General features: G+C 45.5%; 2 protein-coding genes across 3 annotated transcripts; one reads left to right on the forward strand and one right to left on the reverse strand.

Annotated features, from left to right (window-relative positions):
• Positions 1 to 3,374: 3,374 nt before the first annotated feature.
• On the reverse strand, positions 3,375 to 6,146 carry LOC123731546 (histidine-rich glycoprotein-like). The gene is made up of 3 exons (XM_045710822.1): positions 6,136 to 6,146; positions 4,334 to 4,460; positions 3,375 to 4,292 (listed from the first exon to the last, which is right to left on the reverse strand). The coding sequence occupies exons 1-3, from the start codon at positions 6,144 to 6,146 to the stop codon at positions 3,375 to 3,377; spliced, it is 1,056 nt and encodes a 351-aa protein (XP_045566778.1).
• A 1,027-nt stretch (positions 6,147 to 7,173) lies between these two features.
• On the forward strand, positions 7,174 to 21,493 carry LOC106590656 (very-long-chain enoyl-CoA reductase). Of its 2 annotated transcripts, none has more exons than XM_014181795.2 (14): positions 7,174 to 7,278; positions 10,087 to 10,104; positions 10,564 to 10,584; positions 14,708 to 14,758; positions 14,882 to 14,933; positions 15,322 to 15,366; positions 17,697 to 17,800; positions 17,966 to 18,081; positions 18,872 to 18,977; positions 19,522 to 19,672; positions 19,749 to 19,792; positions 19,904 to 20,053; positions 20,183 to 20,228; positions 20,419 to 21,493. In XM_014181795.2, exons 1-14 carry the CDS (start codon positions 7,255 to 7,257, stop codon positions 20,544 to 20,546), a joined length of 1,056 nt encoding a protein of 351 aa, XP_014037270.1. In that variant the 5' UTR covers positions 7,174 to 7,254; the 3' UTR covers positions 20,547 to 21,493. The 2 variants fall into 2 exon arrangements, with proteins under 2 accessions (XP_014037270.1, XP_014037273.1); XM_014181798.2 differs by having other exon boundaries at positions 7,194 to 7,278; positions 19,522 to 19,594.
• Positions 21,494 to 22,900: the final 1,407 nt, after the last annotated feature.

The raw sequence follows: 22,900 nt of genomic DNA on the forward strand, positions 1-22,900 counted from the left end.
CTATGGGATCCATGATCCATGTGTAACACCAACTCTCTCATCTATTGTGTACCATAACCTTTCAGAAAGGTCAGAAGAAAAATACAAGGATACAGTGGCTTGCGAAAGTATTCACTCTTCTTGGCATTTTTCCTATTTTGTTGCCTTACAACCTGGAATTAAAATGGATTTTTTTTTTTGGGGGGGGGTTGTATCATTTGATTTACACAACATGTCTACCACTTTGAAGATGCAAAATATTTTTTATTGTGAAACAAAAGAAAAACTTGAGCGTGCATGACTATTCATCCCCCCAAAGTCAATACTTTGTAGAGCCACCTTTTGCAGCAATTACAGCTGCAAGTCTCTTGGTGTATGTCTCTATTAACTTGGCACATCTAGCCACTGGAATTTTTGCCCATTCTTCAAGACAAAACTGCTCCAGCTCCTTCAAGTTGGATGGGTTCCGCTGGTGTACAGCAATCTTTAAGTTATACCACAGATTCTCAATTGGATTGAGATCTGGGCTTTGACTAGGCCATTCGAAGACATTTAAATGTTTCCCCTTAATCCACTCAAGTGTTGCTTTAGCAGTATGCTTAGGGTCATTGTCCTGCTGGAAGGTGAACCTCCGCCCCAGTCTCAAATCTCTGGTAGACAAACAGGTTTCCCTCAAGAATTTCCCTGTATTTTGCTCCATCCATCATTCCTTCAATTCTGACCAGTTTCCCAGTCCCTGCCGATGAAAAACATCCCCACAGCATGATGCTGCTGGGATGGGATTCTCGGGGTGATGTGAGCTGTTGGGTTTGCGCCAGACATAGCATTTTCCTTGATGGCAAAAAGCTAAATTTTAGTCTCATCTGACCAGAGTACCTTCTTCCATATGTTTGGGGAGTCTCCCACATGCCTTGTGGTGAACACCAAACATGTTTGCAAATGTTTTTCTTTATGCAATGGCTTTTTTCTGGCCACTCTTCCATAAAGCCCAGCTCTGTGGAGTGTACGGCTTAAAGTGGTCCTATGGACAGACTCCAATCTCCGCTGTGGAGCTTTGCAGCTCCTTCAGGGTTATCTTTGGTCTCTTTGTTGCCTCTCTGATTAATGCCCTCCTTGCCTGGTCCCTCTCTTGGCAGGTTTGTTTTGGTGCCATATTCTTTTCATTATTTAATAATGGATTTAATGGTGCTCAGTGGGATGTTCAAAGTTTCTGATATTTTTTTATAACCCAACCCTGATCTGTACTTCTCCACAACTTTGTCCCTGACCTGTTTGGAGAGCTCGTTGGTCTTCATAGTGCCACTTGCTTGGTGGTGCCCCTTGTTTAGACTGTGGGGCCTTTCAGAACAGGTGTATACAGTGAGGGAAAAAAGTATTTGATCCCCTGCTGATTTTGTACGTTTGCCCGCTGACAAAGAAATGATCAGTCTATAATTTTAATGGTAGGTTTACTTGAACAGTGAGAGACAAAATAACAACAAAAAAATCCAGAAAAACGCATCTCAAAAATGTTATAAATTGATTTGCATTTTAATGAGGGAAATAAGTATTTGACCCCCTCTCAATCAGAAAGATTTCTGGCTCCCAGGTGTCTTTTATACAGGTAACGAGCTGAGATTAGGAGCACACTCTTAAAGGGAGTGCTCCTAATCTCAGCTTGTTACCTGTATAAAAGACACCTGTCCACAGAAGCAATCAATCAATCAGATTCCAATCTCTCCACCATGGCCAAGACCAAAGAGCTCTCCAAGGATGTCAGGGACAAGATTGTAGACCTACACAAGGCTGGAATGGGCTACAAGACCATCGCCAAGCAGCTTGGTGAGAAGGTGACAACAGTTGGTGCGCAAATGGAAGAAACACAAAAGAACTGTCAATCTCCCTTGGCCTGGGGCTCCATGCAAGATCTCACCTCGTGGAGTTGCAATGATCATGAGAACGGTGAGGAATCAGCCCAGAACTACACGGGAGGATCTTGTCAATGATCTCAAGGCAGCTGGGACCATAGTCACCAAGAAAACAATTGGTAACACACTACGCCGTAAAGGACTGAAATCCTGCAGTGCCGGCAAGGTCCCCCTGCTCAAGAAAGCACATATACATGCCCGTCTGAAGTTTGCCAATGAACATCTGAATGATTCAGAGGACAACTGGGTGAAAGTGGTGTGGTCAGATGAGACCAAAATGTAGCTCTTTGGCATCAACTCAACACGCCGTGTTTGGAGGAGGAGGAATGCTGCCTATGACGCCAAGAACACCATCCCCACCGTCAAACATGGAGGTGGAAACATTACACTTTGGGGGTGTTTTTCTGCTAAGGGGACAGGACAACTTCACCGCATCAAAGGGACGATGGACGGGGCCATGTACCGTCAAATCTTGGGTGAGAACCTCCTTCCCTCAGCCAGGGCATTGAAAATGGGTCGTGGATGGGTATTCCAGCATGACAATGACCCAAAACACACGGCCAAGGCAACAAAGGAGTGGCTAAAGAAGAAGCACATTAAGGTCCTGGAGTGGCCTAGCCAGTCTCCAGACCTTAATCCCATAGAAAATCTGTGGAGGGAGCCGAAGGTTTGAGTTGCCAAACGTCAGCCTCGAAACCTTAATGACTTGGAGAAGATCTGCAAAGAGGAGTGGGACAAAATCCCTCCTGAGATGTGTGCAAACCTGGTGGCCAACTACAAGAAACATCTGACCTCTGTGATTGCCAAGAAGGGTTTTGCCACCAAGTACTAAGTCATGTTTTGCAGAGGGGTCAAATACTTATTTCCCTCATTAAAATGCAAATCAGTTTATAACATTTTTGACATGCGTTTTTCTGGATTCTTTTGTTGTTATTCTGTCTCTCACTGTTCAAAAAACCTACCATTAAAATTATAGACTGATAATTTCTCTGTCAGTGGGCAAACGTACAAAATCAGCAGGGGATCAAATACTCTTTTCCCTCACTGTATGTACTGAGATCATGTGACAGATCATATGACACAGATTGCACACAGGTGGACATTATTTAACTAATTATGTGACTTCTGAAGGTAATTGGTTGCACCAGATCTTATTTAGGGGATTCATAGCAAAAGGGGTGAATACATACGCACCACTTTTCACTTTTCATTTTTTTCATTTCACTTCACCAGTTTGGACTATTTTGTGTATGTCCATTACATGAAATCCAAATAAAAATCCATTTAGATGACAGGTTGTAATGCAACAAAATAGGAAAAACATCATGGTGTTGAATACTTTTGCAAGGCACTATATGTGTTACATCTACTGCGTATGCAGGATCAAGTGAACGACTGCATCCATCCAGTGCCAGGCGACGGGCAACTGTTTCCTTCTGGTCCTCTGGGATAATCTTCTGCTGACAGAAAAACACACAGAGGGGCTAGCTATGCTGCAACTCCCTCCTTAGGCATCCAGGGTGCAGAGGTGGAAGGGGTCCAGGGAGCTGTGGTGGAAGGGACCAGGGTGTTGTGGTGGAAGGAGACCAGGGAGCTGTGGTGGAAGGGGGCCAGGGAGCTGTGGTGGAAGGAGTCCAGGGTGTTGTGTTGGAAGGAGTCCAGGGAGCTGTGGTAGAAGGGACCGGGTGTTGTGGTGGAAGGGACCAGGGTGTTGTGGTGGAAGGAGTCCAGGGAGCTGTGGTGGAAGGAGTCCAGGGAGCTGTGGTGGAAGGAGTCCAGGGTGCTGTGGTGAAAGGAGACCAGGGTGTTGTGGTGGAAGGAGTCCACGGAGCTGTGGTGGAAGGAGTCCAGGGAGCTGTGGTGGAAGGAGTCCAGGGTGCTGTGGTGGAAGGTGTCCAGGGTGTTGTGGTGGAAGGAGACCAGGGAGCTGTGGTGGAAGGAGTCCAGGGTGCTGTGGTGGAAGGAGTCCAGGGAGCTGTGGTGGAAGGAGTCCAGGGAGCTGTGGTGGAAGGAGTCCAGGGTGCTGTGGTGGAAGGAGTCCAGGGTGCTGTGGTGGAAGGAGTCCAGGGAGCTGTGGTGGAAGGAGTCCAGGGAGCTGTGGTGGAAGGAGTCCAGGGTGCTGTGGTGGAAGGAGTCCAGGGAGTTGTGGTGGAAGGAGTCCAGGGAGCTGTGGTGGAAGGGGTCCAGGGAGCTGTGGTGGAAGGAGTCCAGGGTGTTGTGGTGGAAGGAGTCCAGGGAGCTGTGGTGGAAGGAGTCCAGGGAGCTGTGGTGGAAGGAGTCCAGGGTGCTGTGGTGGAAGGCGTCCAGGGAGTTGTGGTGGAAGGAGTCCAGGGAGCTGTGGTGGAAGGAGTCCAGGGAGCTGTGGTGGAAGGGACCAGGGTGTTGTGGTGGAAGGAGTCCAGGGAGCTGTGGTGGAAGGGGACCAGGGAGCTGTGGTGGAAGGGGACCAGGGAGCTGTGGTGGAAGAAGTCCAGGGAGCTGTGGTGGAAGGGGTCCAGGGAGCTGTGGTGAAAGGAGTCCAGGGAGCTGTGGTGGAAGGGGTCCAAGGAGCTGTGGTGAAAGGAGTCCAGGGAGCTGTGGTGGAAGGGGACCAGGGAGTTGTGGTGGAAGGAGTCCAGGTTGCAGAGGTGGAAAGAGTTGTGTGTTTGTGTGTGTTTGGACCAGAATTCCCCACAAGAATAGTAAACAAACAAAAAGTTGACCAACTGGGGATATTTGGTTAGTCCCCACAAGGTCAACTGCTATGTCTAGGGGGTTTAGGGTTAAGGTCAGAATTAGTGTTAGAGTTAGGTTTTTAGGCAGTGGTGTAAAGTACTTAAGTAAAAATACTTTAAAGTACTACTTTTTGGGGGGTATCTGTACTTTACTTTACTGTTTATATTGTTGACAACTTTTACTTCACTACATTCCTAAAGAAAATGATATACTTTTTACCCAATACATTTTCCCTGACATCCAAAAGTACTCATTACATTTTGACAGGAAAATGGTCCAATTCAGCATTGATCAAGAGAACATCTTGGTCATCCTTCAGCCTCTGATCTGGCAGACTCACTAAACATAAATCCTTTATTTGTATAGGAGGTCTGAGTGTTGGAGCATGCCTCTGGCTATCCGTAAATTAAACAAAACAAGAAAATCGTGCTGTCTGGTTTTCTTAATATAAGTCATTTTAAATTATTTATACTTTTACTTTTGATGCTTAACTATATTTAAAACCAAATACTTTTAGACTTTTACTCAAGTAGTATTTTACTGGCTAACTTTCACTTTTAGTCATTTTCTATTGAGGTATCTATACTTTTACTCAAGTATGACAATTGGGTAATTTTTCCACCACTGGGTTTAGGGTTAGGAGCTACAGTTAGTTTTAGGATTAAGAGCTAGGGTTAGGTTTGGGGTTAAGGTTAAAGTTAGGTTTTCGGGTTAGGGTTAGGGTCAGGGTTAGGTTTAGGATTAAGAGCTAGGGTTAGGTTTGGGGTTAAGGTTAAAGTTAGGTTTTCGGGTTAGGGTTAGGGTCAGGGTTAAGATTAGGTTTAGGGTTAAGGGTTAGGGTTAGGTTTTCAGGTTAGGGTTAGGGTTAGGGTTAGGGCACGGGTCAGGGTTAGGTTTAGGATTAAGAGCTAGGGTTAGGTTTGGGGTTAAGGTTAAAGTTAGGTTTTCGGGTTAGGTTTAGGGTCAGGGTTAGGATTAGGTTTAGGGTTAGGAGCTACAGATAGTTTTAGGGTTAAGAGCTAGGGTTAGGTTTGGGGTTAGGGTTAGGGTACAGGTCAGGGTTAAGGGATAGGGTTAGGTTTGGGGTTAGGGTTAGGGTACAGGTCAGGGTTAAGGGATAGGGTAAGGGTACGGGTCAGGGTTAGGATTAGGGTTAAGGGATAGGGTAAGGGTACAGGTCATGGTTAGGATTAGGGTTAAGGTTTTGGGAAATGTGTTAGGGTTAGGGTAAGGGTCAGGGTTAGGATTTTGGTTTAGGGTTAAGGGTTAGGAAATGTGTGTGTCTGTTGTGAGTGAACCTTATCTAACCCCAAACCCTGTCAAAGAACACCCACTCGGATCTGTCCATTGTGTTATGTGTTAATAACGTTAAGACTACATTACCCAGGAGGCAATGCGCCACCCAGGCAAGGTTGTTGGGAGTATGCCTTGCATGGCTACACACATTGATATTGCTAGCTGAAGTTTCTGTTTGTTAAAAGTAGTTCAACCTACAGTTTGTCACCAAACAGGAAACAAACATAACATCCATCACAGGAGGTACATGTCGTCAGGTAACACCCATATTAGACCAGAGACACACACTACACCCCACCCTCCCCCTCCCCGTATGTCTGTCTCTCTCCCTCCATCTCTCTCTCTCTCTTTATCTTTCTAACAGCTGGCCAAGCAGCAGTAATATCCAGCCTAGACACATCCTGACCATAGCTTGGAGAGGCCTTTTTCTATTTTTGCTAGCCTATACCCCACCATGGGTTTCCCCAAGTTCCTTGGCATAAAGTAGGAGAAAGGAAGGAGCTGGAGGGAGAGGGGTGAGAGAGAGAGAGGGAGGGAGGGGGGTGAGAGAGAGAGAGAGAGAGAGAGAGAGAGAGAGAGAGAGAGAGAGAGGGAGGGAGGTGAGAGAGAGAGGGAGGGAGGGAGTTGGGTTTCTGGAGTGCCTATGGTGCTACTCTCGGATAAACAGATGAGCAGTGAGGGCAGAGAGAGAGGGATGGAGGGGGGCGGGATGGAGGGAGAGGGATGGGGGGTGAGAGAGAGGGATGGAGGGGGTGAGAGGGATGAGGGGGTGGGAGGGAGGGAGGGAGGGAGGGAGGGAGGGAGGGAGGGAGGGAGGGAGGGAGGGAGGGAGGGAGGGGGAGGGGGTGGGAGGGAGGGAGGGAGGGAGGGAGGGAGGGAGGGAGGGAGGGAGGGAGGGAGGGAGGGAGGGAGAGAGAGAGAGAGAGAGAGAGAGGGAGGGAGGGAGGGAGGGAGGGAGGGAGGGAGGGAGGGAGGGAGGGAGGGTGAGAGAGAGAGAGAGGGAGGGAGGGAGGGAGGGAGGGAGGGAGGGAGGGAGGGAGGGAGGGAGGGAGGGAGGGAGGGAGGGAGGGTAGAGAGGGAGGGGGAGAGGGAGGGAGGGATGAGGGGGGTGGGAGGGAGGGAGGGAGGGAGGGAGGGAGGGAGGGAGGGAGGGAGGGAGGGAGGGAGGGAGGGAGGGAGGAGAGGGAGGGAGGGAGAGAGAGAGAGAGGGAGGGAGGGAGGGAGGGAGGGAGGGAGGGGTCAGTTCTGGGATTGTCACAGGGAGGAAGGAGCTGCTCCTTTGTAGTGTGTGTGTTAGTGTGTGAGGGGTACTTTAACTAAGGAACATAAGCGAGGACATACTGTATAAACCTACAGTATGAGCAGAACCACCTTCTTTGAGGTAAGATTGGAGTTTGGACGTATATTTGAGCGTAATAGGGGTCATGAACAGATTGAAGTCATTTTTAAGCGATGTGTTTTATATACATTTCTTACATAGTGTCGTGGTCAAAAGTGGAAAACTGTTACGTTGATACAGTTAAATATGCTCTTCCATTATCATGACTACACCAAGTCCGCGTTATGCATATTAGGACAGTTATTGGATTTGTGTTTTTGAGAGCCCCCTTCAACACCATAGTGTTGAGACACTCGACAACACAAATGTTAACCTCTTAGAAGAGGCCTCAGTTGAATGAAGGATTATTTTTGTCAACGCTAATGACAAGAAACCTAAGTAGGTGAAGAAGTGTGTCAGGACAGATCATTAGAATGATACTGGGTCACATCAGTCCAAACAGAGTGATCAAGTAGTGACAGGTGTGTATGATGAGTGAAGCACGGCCCATTGATTGCCTTGATTTTCCAAAATGTATACGTTGTGTTTCTTTTGTAATTTACTTAGCAAGAGTGTGTTATTTCAAATTGTTGCTCTGCAGAAGAAGAAAAAAAAAACACATGAAGCTTTTTGGCTAATCCTTTCTAATCACACTAGACTCCATCTATGTCGAGAGCTATTGTGACAATAAAATGGACGGCACGACAACCTGACTTTAATATTCTGAGAAATTCTCCTTAGTCTGTCATCTCATTATAACTCTGTGAAACCCCTTTATGGCTCAGTGAAACCAAAAGCTCAAAAACTCCTCAGTTTCCTCCAGCAGCTTGCAGGAACCCCCTGAGCCAACAACCCCTCAGTTTCCTCCAGCAGCTTGCAGGAACCCCCTGAGTCAACAACCCCTCAGTTTCCTCCAGCAGCCTGCAGGAACCCCCTGAGCCAACAACTCCTCATTTCCTCCAGCTGCCTGCAGGAACCCCCTGAGCCAACAACCCCTCAGTTTCCTCCAGCAGCCTGCAGGAACCCCCTGAGCCAACAACTCCTCATTTTCCTCCAGCAGCTTGCAGGAACCCCCTGAGCCAACAACTCCTCAGTTTCCTCCAGCAGCCTGCAGGAACCCCCTGAGCCAACAACTCCTCAGTTTCCTCCAGCAGCCTGCAGGAACCCCCTGAGCCAACAACTCCTCAGTTTCCTCCAGCAGCCTAGAGGGACCCGCTGAGCCAACAACTCCTCAGTTTCCTCCAGCAGCCTGGAAGGACCCGCTGAGCCATGGGGTGACTGGTCAAGTCACACCTACTGTATAATGTCAATAATAATGTCATTAGCTTTAGCTTCCATTGACTTGGTGGGACAGCATTTTGCTGCTGCCAGGCTTGCTGTGTTAACTCTAATAGCCTGCATGTCTGTTAGGCTAGCTAGATCTCTTTCTGTGCTCTAACCACAAACAAGTGCATGTGTAATTGAATACTAGAGCAACATATCTGCCATCTAAGGCCAATTTATAGGCCTCCAGTTGACATTTATGCCATCTTCTCAGGGCTAGCCAGAGTTACAGGGAAGCCACATTCCCTTGTTCTCAGCGCTAGTCAGAGTTTCAGGGATGCCCAAGGCAGGCTCAAGGCATGCCAAATTAGCACACATTCCCATTGCTGTGGTCTAGTCTACAGCCAAACAACATTAGGAAGAGAAACCTCCACCAATATTCATAAAATAAAGACCACAGGGTGAAAGGCAACTCCTAACGGCAGCAAATTAGCATTAGTTTACTTGATACTTATTTAGGTCATGTTAGTGTTAACAGACTAACATTAGCATTAGCTTACTTGATACTTATTTAGGTCATGTTAGTGTTAACAGGCTAACATTAGCATTAGCTTACTTGATACTTATTTAGGTCATGTTAGTGTTAACAGGCTAACATTAGCATTAGCTTACTTGATACTTATTTAGGTCATGTTAGTGTTAACAGGCTAACATTAGCATTAGCTTACTTATTTAGGTCATGTTAGTGTTAACAGGCTAACATTAGCATTAGCCATGCTTATATTTCTAGACACCTCTTTTGCTTAATTTACTTGTATTTATCTGTATGAAGAATTTCATTTCAAAACGCTGTATATACATTTTCATAAATGTTGGTAAATTAGATTTCTAATTACATAACATTTCAAATACATATCTATCACTTGATGGTTTCATTTCAGAGAGACTTGCAAATCACATTTTTGTTGCAAAACGAGATATATCCGCCTCACTCTCCGAGAAAAAAGCAGCAATGCAAAGTCAAATGTGACAAACAATTAAACATTCTATAAATAGCTGTACAAATGATACATTCGTGACATCAATATTTTAAAATATATACATTTAAAAATTAAGCAATACAGTGACATGAGGTATAGGCTCTGGTCAATAGTAGTGCACTATATAGGGAATAGGGTGCCATTTGGGACGAGAGCTAACTCTAACCAAACACTATAGCATGAAGCTAGATTTATGATGTGTTGAATTGTATATGTTAAATACAGGATGTGAATATTCCATTCCAGCTAAACAATGGATATATAGCGTTTTGCAACAAAAACTATTGTAAAACAAACCTGAAATCAATTAATTAAAAAATCTGAGAACAGTAATATTTGAAATACAAATAAAAGGTACCCATAAGCATTCATTGCTGGTGAAAAAAACACAAAATGTGAAAAATTTGTGGATATAAACTCTTGGTATTATGTACTTATTTTAGTTTGAGGGTTATTGTTTCGTCTTTTATACTGTATCTACTGGTTTGGTAGTTGGGCTGAGTCTGCCCAGTCAATGTAAAGTATATTATTATGGCTTGATATTTCCTTCTTTCTTTCTGTGGTGCAGCGGAACATCAGAAGAACTGTAATTATATTACTTTTGTTTAACAATGTGTCGAATAATCCCATAAGGGATGAATAGGCAATAGACAATTTGACACGTAAATAAATAAAAAAAATCATTAATTCACTCCCAGTGTTTAAGCTAGAACACTAAAGCATCTTTAGTTAAAACACTATCTCCAGCACGATCAACTATTTGTCTCGTAAGATATTCATAAAATAAGGACCACAAGGTGGAAGGCAACCCCTAGACATCAGACTGGCATTCATTATTTCATACTTTGTTTTATGTCACATTCGTGTTGTACTGATTGGCTGATATTATCAATAGCCATGCTAACATGTCTAGACATGTCTTCTGCTTTATTGACTTAAATGTATCTATTTTATTGACTTATTGTTGTTTGAGGGTTGTTGTTTGGTGAACTACGGCTGCTATGCATTGATACGCTTTCTTTCTTTCTTTCTTTATGCGGGGCAGCGGAACTTCGGAAGAATCACTGTAATGTATATTCCATTTCTTTAACAATAGCTACATTTCCATCCATTTTGTCTAAAGATTTTCCACCAAAATATTATAATATCGGCACCTAAAAAAAATATGCACATTTTACCCGAAAGCGGTGTTTCCATCAAACTGGCTTGTTGCAGAAAAAAAAACTGTTCGTAATGATGCAGAGTACATAAAAAGTACTTTGTCATATAACTTTCCTTTTTTAACTCTATCTATGGTTTGGGGACTCTGGTCTTGGCACATACTCTTTAGATAGCCGGCCGCAGACAGAGGGTAGGCTACATGATGAGATTATGGATACGGGACTAAGAGATGAGATAAATGTTAGCTGTCAAACGTCAGTTTAAACACTGATTATGTGACTAGCATATTAAGACCCTCAATATGTATTGGAAAGGAGTGTTAAGCTCATCACTGTGCACTTTTACCACCCTGTGACATGATAGTTATTTTATCAACAATTAAATGAAGAAAAAATATATATTTTCCACTGCCATTTTGTCGAATGATCTGTTAACCGATAAAAAATGATCCACCCCTCTCGAATGTATTTTGTTTTATCGACATTTAGGAACGCTTACCAACAATTAGCTGTTTCCATCAGACCTGTCATTAGTTATTTACCTGAGATGTAGGCCTATTTTACTTGAATAAAAATGGTTGGATGGAAATATGGTTAATGTGACAAATAATTATGTAAGGGATGGGTCGCTTGACGCGTAAATAAAACATTCATGAATTGATTCATCACTCCCAGTGTTTAAACTAGAACACTGAAGCATCTTCAGCTAAAACACTAGCACTCAGACTCATCAGTGGATCTGTCAGTCACGATTTAGTGTGTATTGCTGTGAAAGCCTTGTCCATCACTCATCATTACTTGTGTATTTACGACAGTGGAGGAGAGGCTAGAGTGGCTATATGGGATGCCTGGGGAGGTTTAGGGCAGATTTAAGGGTAGGATGTCAATAGGGAGAGCACAGAAATCAACTGAGTGCTTTTATCGATTATTCCTCCTGATTGGAAAAAGAGCTGATTTACAATAACCACCATTGTCTGGCCAGGGGAGCGACGGCATGTCACATACTAGTGTCTTCAAGTTAACTGTCCTTCCTGTATGGGCAGTTATTATATGGTTTGACATTACAACTGTCCTTCCCGTATGGTCAGTTATTATTGGTTTGACATTACAACTATTCTTTGTATGTGGTAGATCAGCAGTTACTCTCCCTCCCTGTGTCTCTCTCTCTGTCTCTCTCTCTCTCTCTCTCTCTCTCTCTCTCTCTCTCTCGTCTCTCTCTCTCTCCATCTCTCTCTCTCTCTCCCCATCTCTCTCTCTCTCTCTCTCCCCATCTCTCTCTCTCTGTCTCTCTCTCGGTCTCTGTCTCTCTCCCCCCTCCATCTCTCTCTCTGTCTCTCTCTCTCTCTCTGTCTCTCTCTCTCTCCCCCCCTCCATCTCTCTCTCTGTCTCTCTCTCTCTCTCTCTCCCCCTCCATCTCTCTCTCTGTCTCTCTCTCTCCCCCTCCCTGTCTCTCGTTCCCTCTCTCTCTCTCCCCCTCCCTGTCTCTCGTTCCCTCTGTCTCTCTCTCTCCCCCTCCATCTCTCTCTCCGTGCTCCATAAGCAGAGCCTTGTGTCCCTAGAGAGGGGAGAGACATCTCTGATAATTAGATTTACAAGGACACCACGACACTGAGTGCACACGGTTTTAAAATGACAACACACTGGTGACACCCCTGACTCACCCCTCCTACCACACAGTCAGCAGGACAAACAAACGCCCCTGACTCTCCTCTCCTACCACACAGTCAGCAGGACAATCAAACGCCCCTGACTCTCCTCTCCTACCACACAGTCAGCAGGACAAACAAACGCCCCTGACTCTCCTCTCCTACCACACAGTCAGCAGGACAAACAAACGCCCCTGACTCTCCTCTCCTACCACACAGTCAGCAGGACAAACAAACGCCCCTGACTCTCCTCTCCTACCACACAGTCAGCAGGACAAACAAACGCCCCTGACTCTCCTCTCCTACCACACAGTCAGCAGGACAAACAAACGCCCCTGACTCTCCTCTCCTACCACACAGTCAGCAGGACAAACAAACGCCCCTGACTCTCCTCTCCTACCACACAGTCAGCAGGACAAACAAACGCCCCTGACTCTCCTCTCCTACCACACAGTCAGCAGGACAATCAAACGCCCCTGACTCTCCTCTCCTACCACACAGTCAGCAGGACAAACAAACGCCCCTGACTCTCCTCTCCTACCACACAGTCAGCAGGACAAACAAACGCCCCTGACTCTCCTCTCCTACCACACAGTCAGCAGGACAAACAAACGCCCCTGACTCTCCTCTCCTACCACACAGTCAGCAGGACAAACAAACGCCCCTGACTCTCCTCTCCTACCACACAGTCAGCAGGACAAACAAACGCCCCTGACTCTCCTCTCCTACCACACAGTCAGCAGGACAAACAAACGCCCCTGACTCTCCTCTCCTACCACACAGTCAGCAGGACAATCAAACGCCCCTGACTCTCCTCTCCTACCACACAGTCAGCAGGACAAACAAACGCCCCTGACTCTCCTCTCCTACCACACAGTCAGCAGGACAAACAAACGCCCCTGACTCTCCTCTCCTACCACACAGTCAGCAGGACAAACAAACGCCCCTGACTCTCCTCTCCTACCACACAGTCAGCAGGACAAACAAACGCCCCTGACTCTCCTCTCCTACCACACAGTCAGCAGGACAAACAAACGCCCCTGACTCTCCTCTCCTACCACACAGTCAGCAGGACAAACAAACGCCCCTGACTCTCCTCTCCTACCACACAGTCAGCAGGACAAACAAACGCCCCTGACTCTCCTCTCCTACCACACAGTCAGCAGGACAAACAAACGCCCCTGACTCTCCTCTCCTACCACACAGTCAGCAGGACAAACAAACGCCCCTGACTCTCCTCTCCTACCACACAGTCAGCAGGACAAACAAACGCCCCTGACTCTCCTCTCCTACCACACAGTCAGCAGGACAAACAAACGCCCCTGACTCTCCTCTCCTACCACACAGTCAGCAGGACAAACAAACGCCCCTGACTCTCCTCTCCTACCACACAGTCAGCAGGACAAACAAACGCCCCTGACTCTCCTCTCCTACCACACAGTCAGCAGGACAAACAAACGCCCCTGACTCTCCTCTCCTACCACACAGTCAGCAGAACAAACAAACGCCCCTGAAAATGCAGTTTGGGTAGGCAGAAAAGAAATTCCTGACATGCGCCTGTGACTCAGAGAAGTGTCACCACACCAGGTGGTTATGTCCTAGCCTCTCTAACGCAATAGCAACATCCTAACACCACATCATGTGAGGAAGGAATCGACTCATTATCCATCCTTCGTGAGCCTCTCTCTCTCTCTCTCTCTCTCTCTCTCTCTCTCTCTCTCTCTCTCTCTCTCTCTCTCTCTCTCTCTCTCTCTCCAGCGTATCCATCAGAGGGTTGTTTTACACAGTTTTACACAGCTCCTTCTGTGATGTAAATCAACACCTGAATAAAAGGCTAATTAAAGATGGGAAAAAATTATCTGCCTTCACTGCAACCTCCCCTAGACCGACGCGTCCTTTATGACTTGAAGCTGTTCGCAAAAAAAAAAGTCACCCTTCTTAAAAGGAAGTTTAAACTTTTTTTTATTTTCCCCACTCCGCTTTTATTTCTTGTGGTCATGTGACAATGTACTGTAGGTTAAGACAGGCTAAGACTCGAGGCTATCGGCTGAGACAATCCATTTCTTGTGCTGTCAGAAGACAGCTGGAGGGCATAAAAAAAGGTTGAAAACCTCCGTGGCTGTCCATGACGATGATGAAGGTATGATTTAACACTGAGTAGTGGACAAAAGCCTGGTGTAGCTTATGTATTGCTTAGAAAACCCGCTAAGAATTCTGGGATGAACCACTAGTGTAGTGTCTCTCTCTCTCTGACAGAAATCACACTGAAATCTAGAACGTGCTGGCTGGGGTCGAGGCTGGGGTCGAGACTGGGGTCGAGGCTGGGGTCGAGGCTGTCACTACGGCGACAACACAGAAACTAACCAGATGTTCTGTCCTACAGGTGGAGGTTCTGGATGGCAGGACCAGGCAACAGCTGTGTCTTCTAGATAAGGTACAGCATTGTATATCCAGCACAATCACAACATGGATACTCCAAAGTTAAATGATTCTGATTGAGCTTGAATTTCTCTAGTCGATATTCTTGCGTATTGACTTATTTGGTTTTTATTTCCAGGTGGAGCCCCACGTTACAATAGGAGAAATCAAGAGACTTTTTCACAAGTCATGTAAGTATTGATGTGTCATTAGTAATTATCCTATAATTGATCAACCGGTCATGATAGAATGTCTAGTAACAATAACTTCATAAAAGGTAACACATATCACCTATTAAAATATATCGGCTGTACAGTATTGATCAACTTGATCAATGAAAGTATAAATGAGAGCTAGTTTGATGAATGCCATAATCTAAAATATCACACCAGATAAAAAAAACGGTTTAGTGTGTGTAGTCAAGGGATCCGTGAAAAACAGCCACAGACCGAGCACACGTCTAGAGATCCTGGAACTCCAGCTGTGAGGAAAACTCCGTTGTGAGGAATTACTGCTATAGACCTGAAACTAAACTCTGTGTGTGTGTTGTGTGTCTGCGTGTGTGTGTGTGTGCGTCAGATCAACAGTTGTATCCAGCCAGACAGGACCTCAAGCTCGACCCCAGTAAGTGAATAATGTGTTTAGACTACTGGTACTATTAGTCTAAATGTTGCTGAAGTGTATTTTTTCGTTGTTATTGATGTTTATTGTCACATATTTCAGCCACACGCGTTGCTGACAGGTGTATAAAGTCGAGCACACAGCCGTGCAATCTCCATAGACAAACCTTGGCAGTAGAATGGCCTTACTGGGTTTGGCGGATGCCTGGAAAACTCTACCTGCCCCAATGCATAGAGCCAACTGTACATTTTGGTGGAGGAGAAAATGGTCTGGGGCTGTTTTTCATGGTTCAGGCTAGGCCCCTTAGTTCCAGTGAAGGGAAATCTTAACGCTACAGCATACAATGACATTCTAGGCAATTCTGTGCTTCCAACTTTATGGCAACAGTTTGGGGAAGGCCCTTCCCTGTTTCAGCATGACAATGCCCCAGTGCACAAAGCGTGATCCATACAGAAATGGATTGTCGAGTTTGGTGTGGAAGAACTTGACTGGCCTGCACAGAGCCCTGACTTCAACCCCATCGAACTCCTTTCGGATAATTTGGAACGCCGACTGCGAGCCAGGCCTAATCGCCACTGCAATGTTCTAACATCTAGTGGAAAGTCTTCCCAGATGAGTGGAGGCTGTTATAGCAGCAAAGAGGGGGGATCAACTCCATATTAATGCCCATGATTTTGGAACGAGATGTTCGACGAGCATCATTTTTCTTTATCAACTTCATATTCATCATCTCCAGCATTAACATGAACATGTTTTGTAGTAAAGAACATAGAGGAAGATAAATGTTTTCTAACGTCATCCACCAATCAGTAAGCAATGCCTTCTCATGATTGGCTAAAATCACACGATGTACACCGATGATGTCACTGGAAACACTTTTCTTCCTCTATTTTGTTTACTACAGAACATAGAAACATTCACAGGTGTTGATGTTTGGGTGGTGCTGGATAATAATAAATAAAAAATGTCCCTATAAGTGCCTTGATCAAGGGCACATTGACACGTCTTTCACCTTGTCGGCACAGGTATTCGAACCAGTGGTTACTGGCCAAATGCTCTAACCTCTGGCTACCTGCCACCCGATTTGCTAGAGTGTTGAGTTAATCAGCTTTTTACATCCTCATTTGTTTTGAATCATTTGATTGCATTGGAATACTTTCAATATGTAAGACAATACAGACAAGGCCGAGAGCCTTGCGTCCACCGAAACACAACCCAGTCAAGCCACACTGCTTCTTGACACAATGCCCACTTAACCCGGAAGCCAGCTGCACCAATGTGTCGGAGGAAACATCGTACACCTGGCGACCGTGTCAGCGTGCACTGCGCCAGGCCCGCCACAGGAGTCGCTAGGGCGCGATGGGACAAGGACATCCCTGCTGGCCAAACCCTCCCCTAACCCGGATGACGCTGGGCCAATTGTGTGCCGCCCCATGGGTCTCCCGGTCGCGGCCAGCTGCGACAGAGCCTGGACTCGAACCCAGAACATCTAGTGGCACAGCTAACTCCGCTGCGTCACTCGAGAGGCCCAGCATGTACACTCTTAAAGACATGCTCCAGTACTTTGGCGACTAAGAAAATTATGTTTGAAAACTCCCGCTTTGTGCTGAATGTGTCAATGTGTAGTTCATACATGCTCCCTAGCAATTCGACTTCTAGCCAATGAGCTTTTACATTTAAGTCATTTAGCAGACACTCTTATCCAGAGAGACCTACAGAAGCAATTAGGGATTAGTGCCTTGCTCAAGGACACATCGATTTTTCACCTTTCGGTTACTGGCCCAACGCTCTTAACAGCTAGGCTACCTGATACCGCATTTGAGTGACAGCGAGGTCTGCGCAACGTTAGGCCTAACGGCTCACACAGCAGAGACTGAGAGAGCAACGTCATGATGCGCATATCTGCACATATGTGACATAGTGTGCATTTTTCGGGGACCACTCTTGGCTATTGAGTGCTACTTTCAGAACTACTGGCTAAAAAGAATACAAAAGTAGCAGAGAATCTCTTTAATATAGCTTGTTACTTGAAGCGGAAAGGCAATCTCATTTAGCTGAAACTAAATGGGTCAATATCTACCCCGTTGAGCTTACACTAAAATTACTTTCAATTATTCCTTCACAGAAACAGGTTAGGAGTAAGGTCACCTTGAGCTTCTAGGACAAGAGAACAGGAAACATTGATTGGTTCTAAGAAAGAAATCCATGTAAGAAGTATTCTTACAATCCATTTTACATGGAAACTGAATTCCTTGGTCTGTTTGAAGAGGAACAGGAAAACCAAACTCTGCATTTTATTTTCACATCTTGTTTTTTTTAAATATATTTTTCAGAAGGAAAATCACTTAAGGATGACGATGTATTACAAAACCTACCCGTTGGGACCACAGCAACCATGTATTTTAGGGACCTGGGTCCACAGATCGGGTGGACAATGGTAAGAGCCTGTGACATACAGTACTATGGATTAAAACTGCAGTCCCCCATTGGACTCTTATGGACTTTAACATTTGACAAGAGCCTCTTCTTTCAGGTATCAAGTTCAAGTTTCATGTTTATTTGACGTAATGAATACATTGGACATCTCTTCCGCTGTTGGCAGGTGTTTTTAGCGGAGTACATTGGCCCCCTGTTTATTTACCTCCTGTTCTATTTCCGAGTTCCCCATATCTACTCACAGCAGGATGCCTTCACCTCCAGCTCCAACTCAGTGGTCACGTAAGTCAGTCACTAATACACCCAATAACATACTGATTGGCTTCAGATGAGATCCAATCTAACATTCATCTGTCTCTCTCTTTCTTTGCCTCCATCCAATGTCCCCTTCTCTCTTCCTCACTTTTCTATCTCTCTCCCCCCACACCTCTCTCTCTCTCTCTCTCCCCCCACCTCTCTCTCTCTCTCTCTCTCCCCCACCTCTCTCTCTCTCCCCCACCTCTCTCTCTCTCCCCCCACCTCTCTCTCTTTCGCTCTCTCTCCCCCCACCTCTCTCTTTCTCTCTCTCCCCCACCTCTCTCTCTCTCCCCCACCTCTCTCTCTCTCCCCCCACCCCTCTCTCTCTCTCTCTCTCTCCCTCCCACCCCTCTCTCTCTCCCTCCCACCCCTCTCTCTCTCCCTCCCCCCACCTCTCTCCCCAACTCTCTCTCCCCACCTCTCCCTCTCCCCCACTCTCCCCACCTCTTTCTCTCCCTCTCTCTCACTCCCCACCTCTCTCTCCCCCCACCCCTCTCTCTCTCTCTCTCACTCCCCACCTCTCTCTCTCCTCTCTCTCCCACCTCTCGTTCTCTCTCTCCCCACATCTCTCTCTCCCCCACCTCGCTGTCTCTCTCTCCCTCTCCCCACCTCTGTCTCTCTCCCCCTCCTCTCTCTCTCTCTCTCTCCCTCCTCCTCTCTCTCTCTCCCCTCCTCTCTCTCTCTCTCCCCACACCTCTCTCTCTCTCTCTCTCTCCCCCACCTCTCATCTGTCGTCTTTCTCTTCTCTCATCTCTCTCGTCTCTCTCTCCTTCAGACTAGCCTGTGCCTGCCACACCTGCCACTACATCAAGAGATTGATTGAGACCATCTTTGTGCACCGGTTCTCCCATGGCACCATGCCTCTCAGGACTATAATCAGGGTACGGACTTCCTCTGCTCCACTTGGGCTACTTTACTTCCAAGCCATGTATTTTACAGTCCTACTAGCGTACTTTACAGTGCTACTTTAAATTTGGGTCATAATTTACAGTATATGGACAACAACCACTGCTCCTCACATTCTCAATACAAAACATACAGTCACCTTCTGTCTTTGTCCTATCAAAGGTTTCTAATACACTGCTACTACTGCAGTATTATCTGCAGAACATCAAGATGTCAATAGAAATATTTTATACAGTATATCGGGCTCCCGAGTGGCACAGCGGTCTAAGGCACTGCATCTCAGTGCTTGAGGCGTCACTACAAACACCCTGGTTTGAATCCAGGCTGTATCACAACCGGCTGTGATTGAGAGTCGCATAGGGCGGCGCACAATTGGCCCAGCATCGTCTGGGTTTTGGCCGGTGTAGGCCGTCATTGTAAATCAGAATTTGTTCTTAACTGACTTGCCTAGTTAAATAAAGGTAAGAAACACTACCAAATTGAAAGTGTGCTTACTGGTGTTTCCCTCTCTTCTGTCAGAACTGTGTGTATTATTGGACCTTCTCTGCATGGTTGGCCTTCTACATCAACCATCCGCTGTACACGCCTCCGTGTAAGTCCTCTATCATTCAGACCGACCACTCAGTGCCTCAACAAGACTTACAGTCCCTCCTCAACTCTTTATACGCAGGTACATCTGAATAATAACAAGATCACTTATCTCCCACCAAACATCCAACTAACCAATGGTTTATGTCTCTCCACAGCGTATGGGGACATGCAGGTGAACTACGCACTGGCTATATTTGTGGTATGTATTGGTTGACAAACACCCGATGAGGGTGATGAACACGAGAAATAATTATTACAGATGACTTTGACGTGTGTTAAACGAGATATGTGTTTTGTGTTTTGACTGCAGCTCTGTGAGGCTGGTAATTTCTCCATTCACGTGACCCTCAACAACCTCAAGGCAGAAGGTGGGCCCAAGTGCAGAAAGTTCCCTCGCCCGACGAAGAACCCATTCACATGGCTCTTCTTCCTCGTGTCTTGCCCCAATTATACCTACGAGGTAAGGATGAAGGCTATAAACCATATAAATAGATCCCGTTTCTATGGCTACAACATGTTGTGACTATATGGTTGTGGTTTTTTGAAATGATGGATGGTGTTACAGGTTATTGGTATTTCATTCATTTAGGTAGGAGCTTGGGCAAGTTTCTCTGTCATGACCCAGTGTCTTCCAGGTCCGTTGATTCAGATCCTATTTTATACATTTTCACTCATTTCAGGTTTATTTATTTTTTTTATTTAATGAATACTTTGGCAATTTTACTCACTCACGCATTTATATTCCCACTACGTGTGTGTGTGTGTGTGTGTGTTGCACTGTGCTGCCACTAAGGTACAATCTGTTATTGATCCGTCTCTCCACAGTGGCCTTGTTCACCTTCTTTGGTTTGATCCAGATGACCATCTGGGCCAATGGGAAGCATAAAGCCTACACCAGGGAGTTCAAGGACTACCCACACCTACGCATGCCAATTATCCCACTCCTCCTCTGACCACACGAGAAAACGTTTACCATTCTGACTGAGGAGTATTAGAGGCATCAACCTGCCTGAAACGCTGTTGGAGATTGATGGGTTACTGTATTTCTCACAAAGCACCAAGACCCCATTGGCTGTTCCTTCATCTAGCGTCATGGCATCTGGTCTGTTATCTTTTCAACAACTATCAAGGACAGAATTCACAGAAAGGATTGTGTATTGATTATGTTTAATTCAATCTTTGAGACGCAGCTATAACGATAAGTTATTTATATGATTTATTTAACCGATCAGGATGATTGATTGACTGTTACGATGCAGCTACTGAAGAAATCAGATGCTGTTGGCATTCTTCTTCTTCAGAAGGTGGAAATCATCCGAAATTATGAATTTAGAAATATATACGATTGGTGTTAGAGTGTATATAATCTACCATATTATTTTGTAATAAGTTATTGTGCATTTCCTAGAAGAAACTTGTTTGTAACTTGTTACGATATACCTGTTTAGGAAGTCCTCTTGGAACAACATTTGTTACGGCTGAAGTGTAACAGCGTTATTTTCAGTTTACAGAGTAAGTAGAGAAGGGGAAATGGAATGTGTTGACTAAGAAGTGATCTAGAAGCAGAGAAACGGAACTTTAGCAGATGTTCTAAGTTCTCAAATTGATTATTTTTCACCTCTACAATGAAGCCGCATATGTTTGAAAGTAACAAAAACGACCTGATGATTTTAACTTTGGGAGAAAGTTGAGGCTAATTTAGTTATGCATTACTTATCTATCGTTCAAACTAACTACAATCTGTCAAATTCTCAGGTGTTACTAGATGTAAGCGGTACTGTTGCATCCTGTACAAATTCTAGACAAACTCATTTTTAGACAAACTTGTTTTGTATACAAAGTGTACATATGAAATAAATAATTGTGATCATTTAAAAGACACTTAGTCTTATCTAAAAGAAGAGTCGTGCATATTTCAGAAAGAATCAATCATTGTTACAGAAAATATTATCTCAGACAATTCAATAATCTCTCATTTGCAAACAAATCCGTTATCTTGCATTTGCATAAAACCTCAAAATTGTATGCACAGAAGAAAGCTTCATGTTTAAACAGTACATATAGGCTTACAAAATCACATCATAATTTAAACATGAATTCAATAACAACAAATGCTTTTAACAGTCATTTAGCCGGTGTATTTCACTGTACAGACAGTGAAACACGTGGCTTGCTAAATAAAGCAGACAGACAGACAGGCATCGAGGCATTCAGTTACTGTTTGATTGAACGTTAGAGTGGACAAGACGAGTGACCGAAGCGACTTTGAGCGTGGTATGATCGCCGGTGCCAGGCTGACCGGTTCCAGTACCTCAGAAACATCCGGCCTCCTTGGCTTTTCACACACGACAGTGTTTAGGGCAGGAGTACTCAACCCTACGAGATCCGGAGCCTGCTGGTTTTCTGTTCTACCTGATAATGAATTGTCCCAGGTCTAACTCGGTCCCTGATTAGAAGAGAACAATGAAAAAATGCAGTGGAACTGGCTTCCAGGTCCAGAGTTGAGTTTGAGGGGTGTAGAGTTTACCGGAAATGGTGTGCGACAAACAAAACACATCCAGTCAACGGCAGTCCTGTGGGTGAAAACAGCTCGTTGATGAGAAAGGTCGAAGGAGAATGGCCAGAGTCATGCAAGCTAACAGGCGGAACACAAACAGACAAATAACGGCGGAGTACAACAGTGGTGTGCAGAATGGCATTTCAAAATGCAGAACTCGTCAACCCTTGTCACGGATGGGAGCAGACGACCACACCGGGTTCTCCTCCTATCAGCTAAAAACAAGAAGAACACTTTTGGTCAGGCCTTCCAAAGACTAGGGCAAAGCAGTTGGCTAGGTATTGCTCTGTTTCAGCTGTCGTGGGCTGCCTAGATGTTTGGAAAAGGAAGCACTGCTCTGTTTCAGCTGTCATGGGCTGCCTAGCTGTTTGGAAAAGGAGGTACTGCTCTGTTTCAGCTGTCGTGGGCTGCCTAGCTGTTTGGAAAAGGAGGTACTGCTCTGTTTCAGCTGTCGTGGGCAGCCTAGCTGTTTGGAAAAGGAGGTACTGCTCTGTTTCAGCTGTCGTGGGCAGCCTAGCTGTTTGGAAAAGGAGGTACTGCTCTGTTTCAGCTGTCGTGGGCAGCCTAGCTGTTTGGAAAAGCAGGTACGACTCAGTTTCACCAGAGAATAAACACTATGTTCTTCACAGAATGAAGAGCAAAAATGGACGCTTGTTAAACGTTGAACCTTTGAAATGACACTGGACACACAGCTGAAGTGTGAGAATGTGGGTGACGCAAGAGTTAATTTGCTAAGGAGACAGAATACAA

This window comes from Salmo salar, chromosome ssa29 (genome assembly GCF_905237065.1).
Source record: "Salmo salar chromosome ssa29, Ssal_v3.1, whole genome shotgun sequence".
Taxonomy (NCBI): Eukaryota; Metazoa; Chordata; class Actinopteri; order Salmoniformes; family Salmonidae; genus Salmo; species Salmo salar.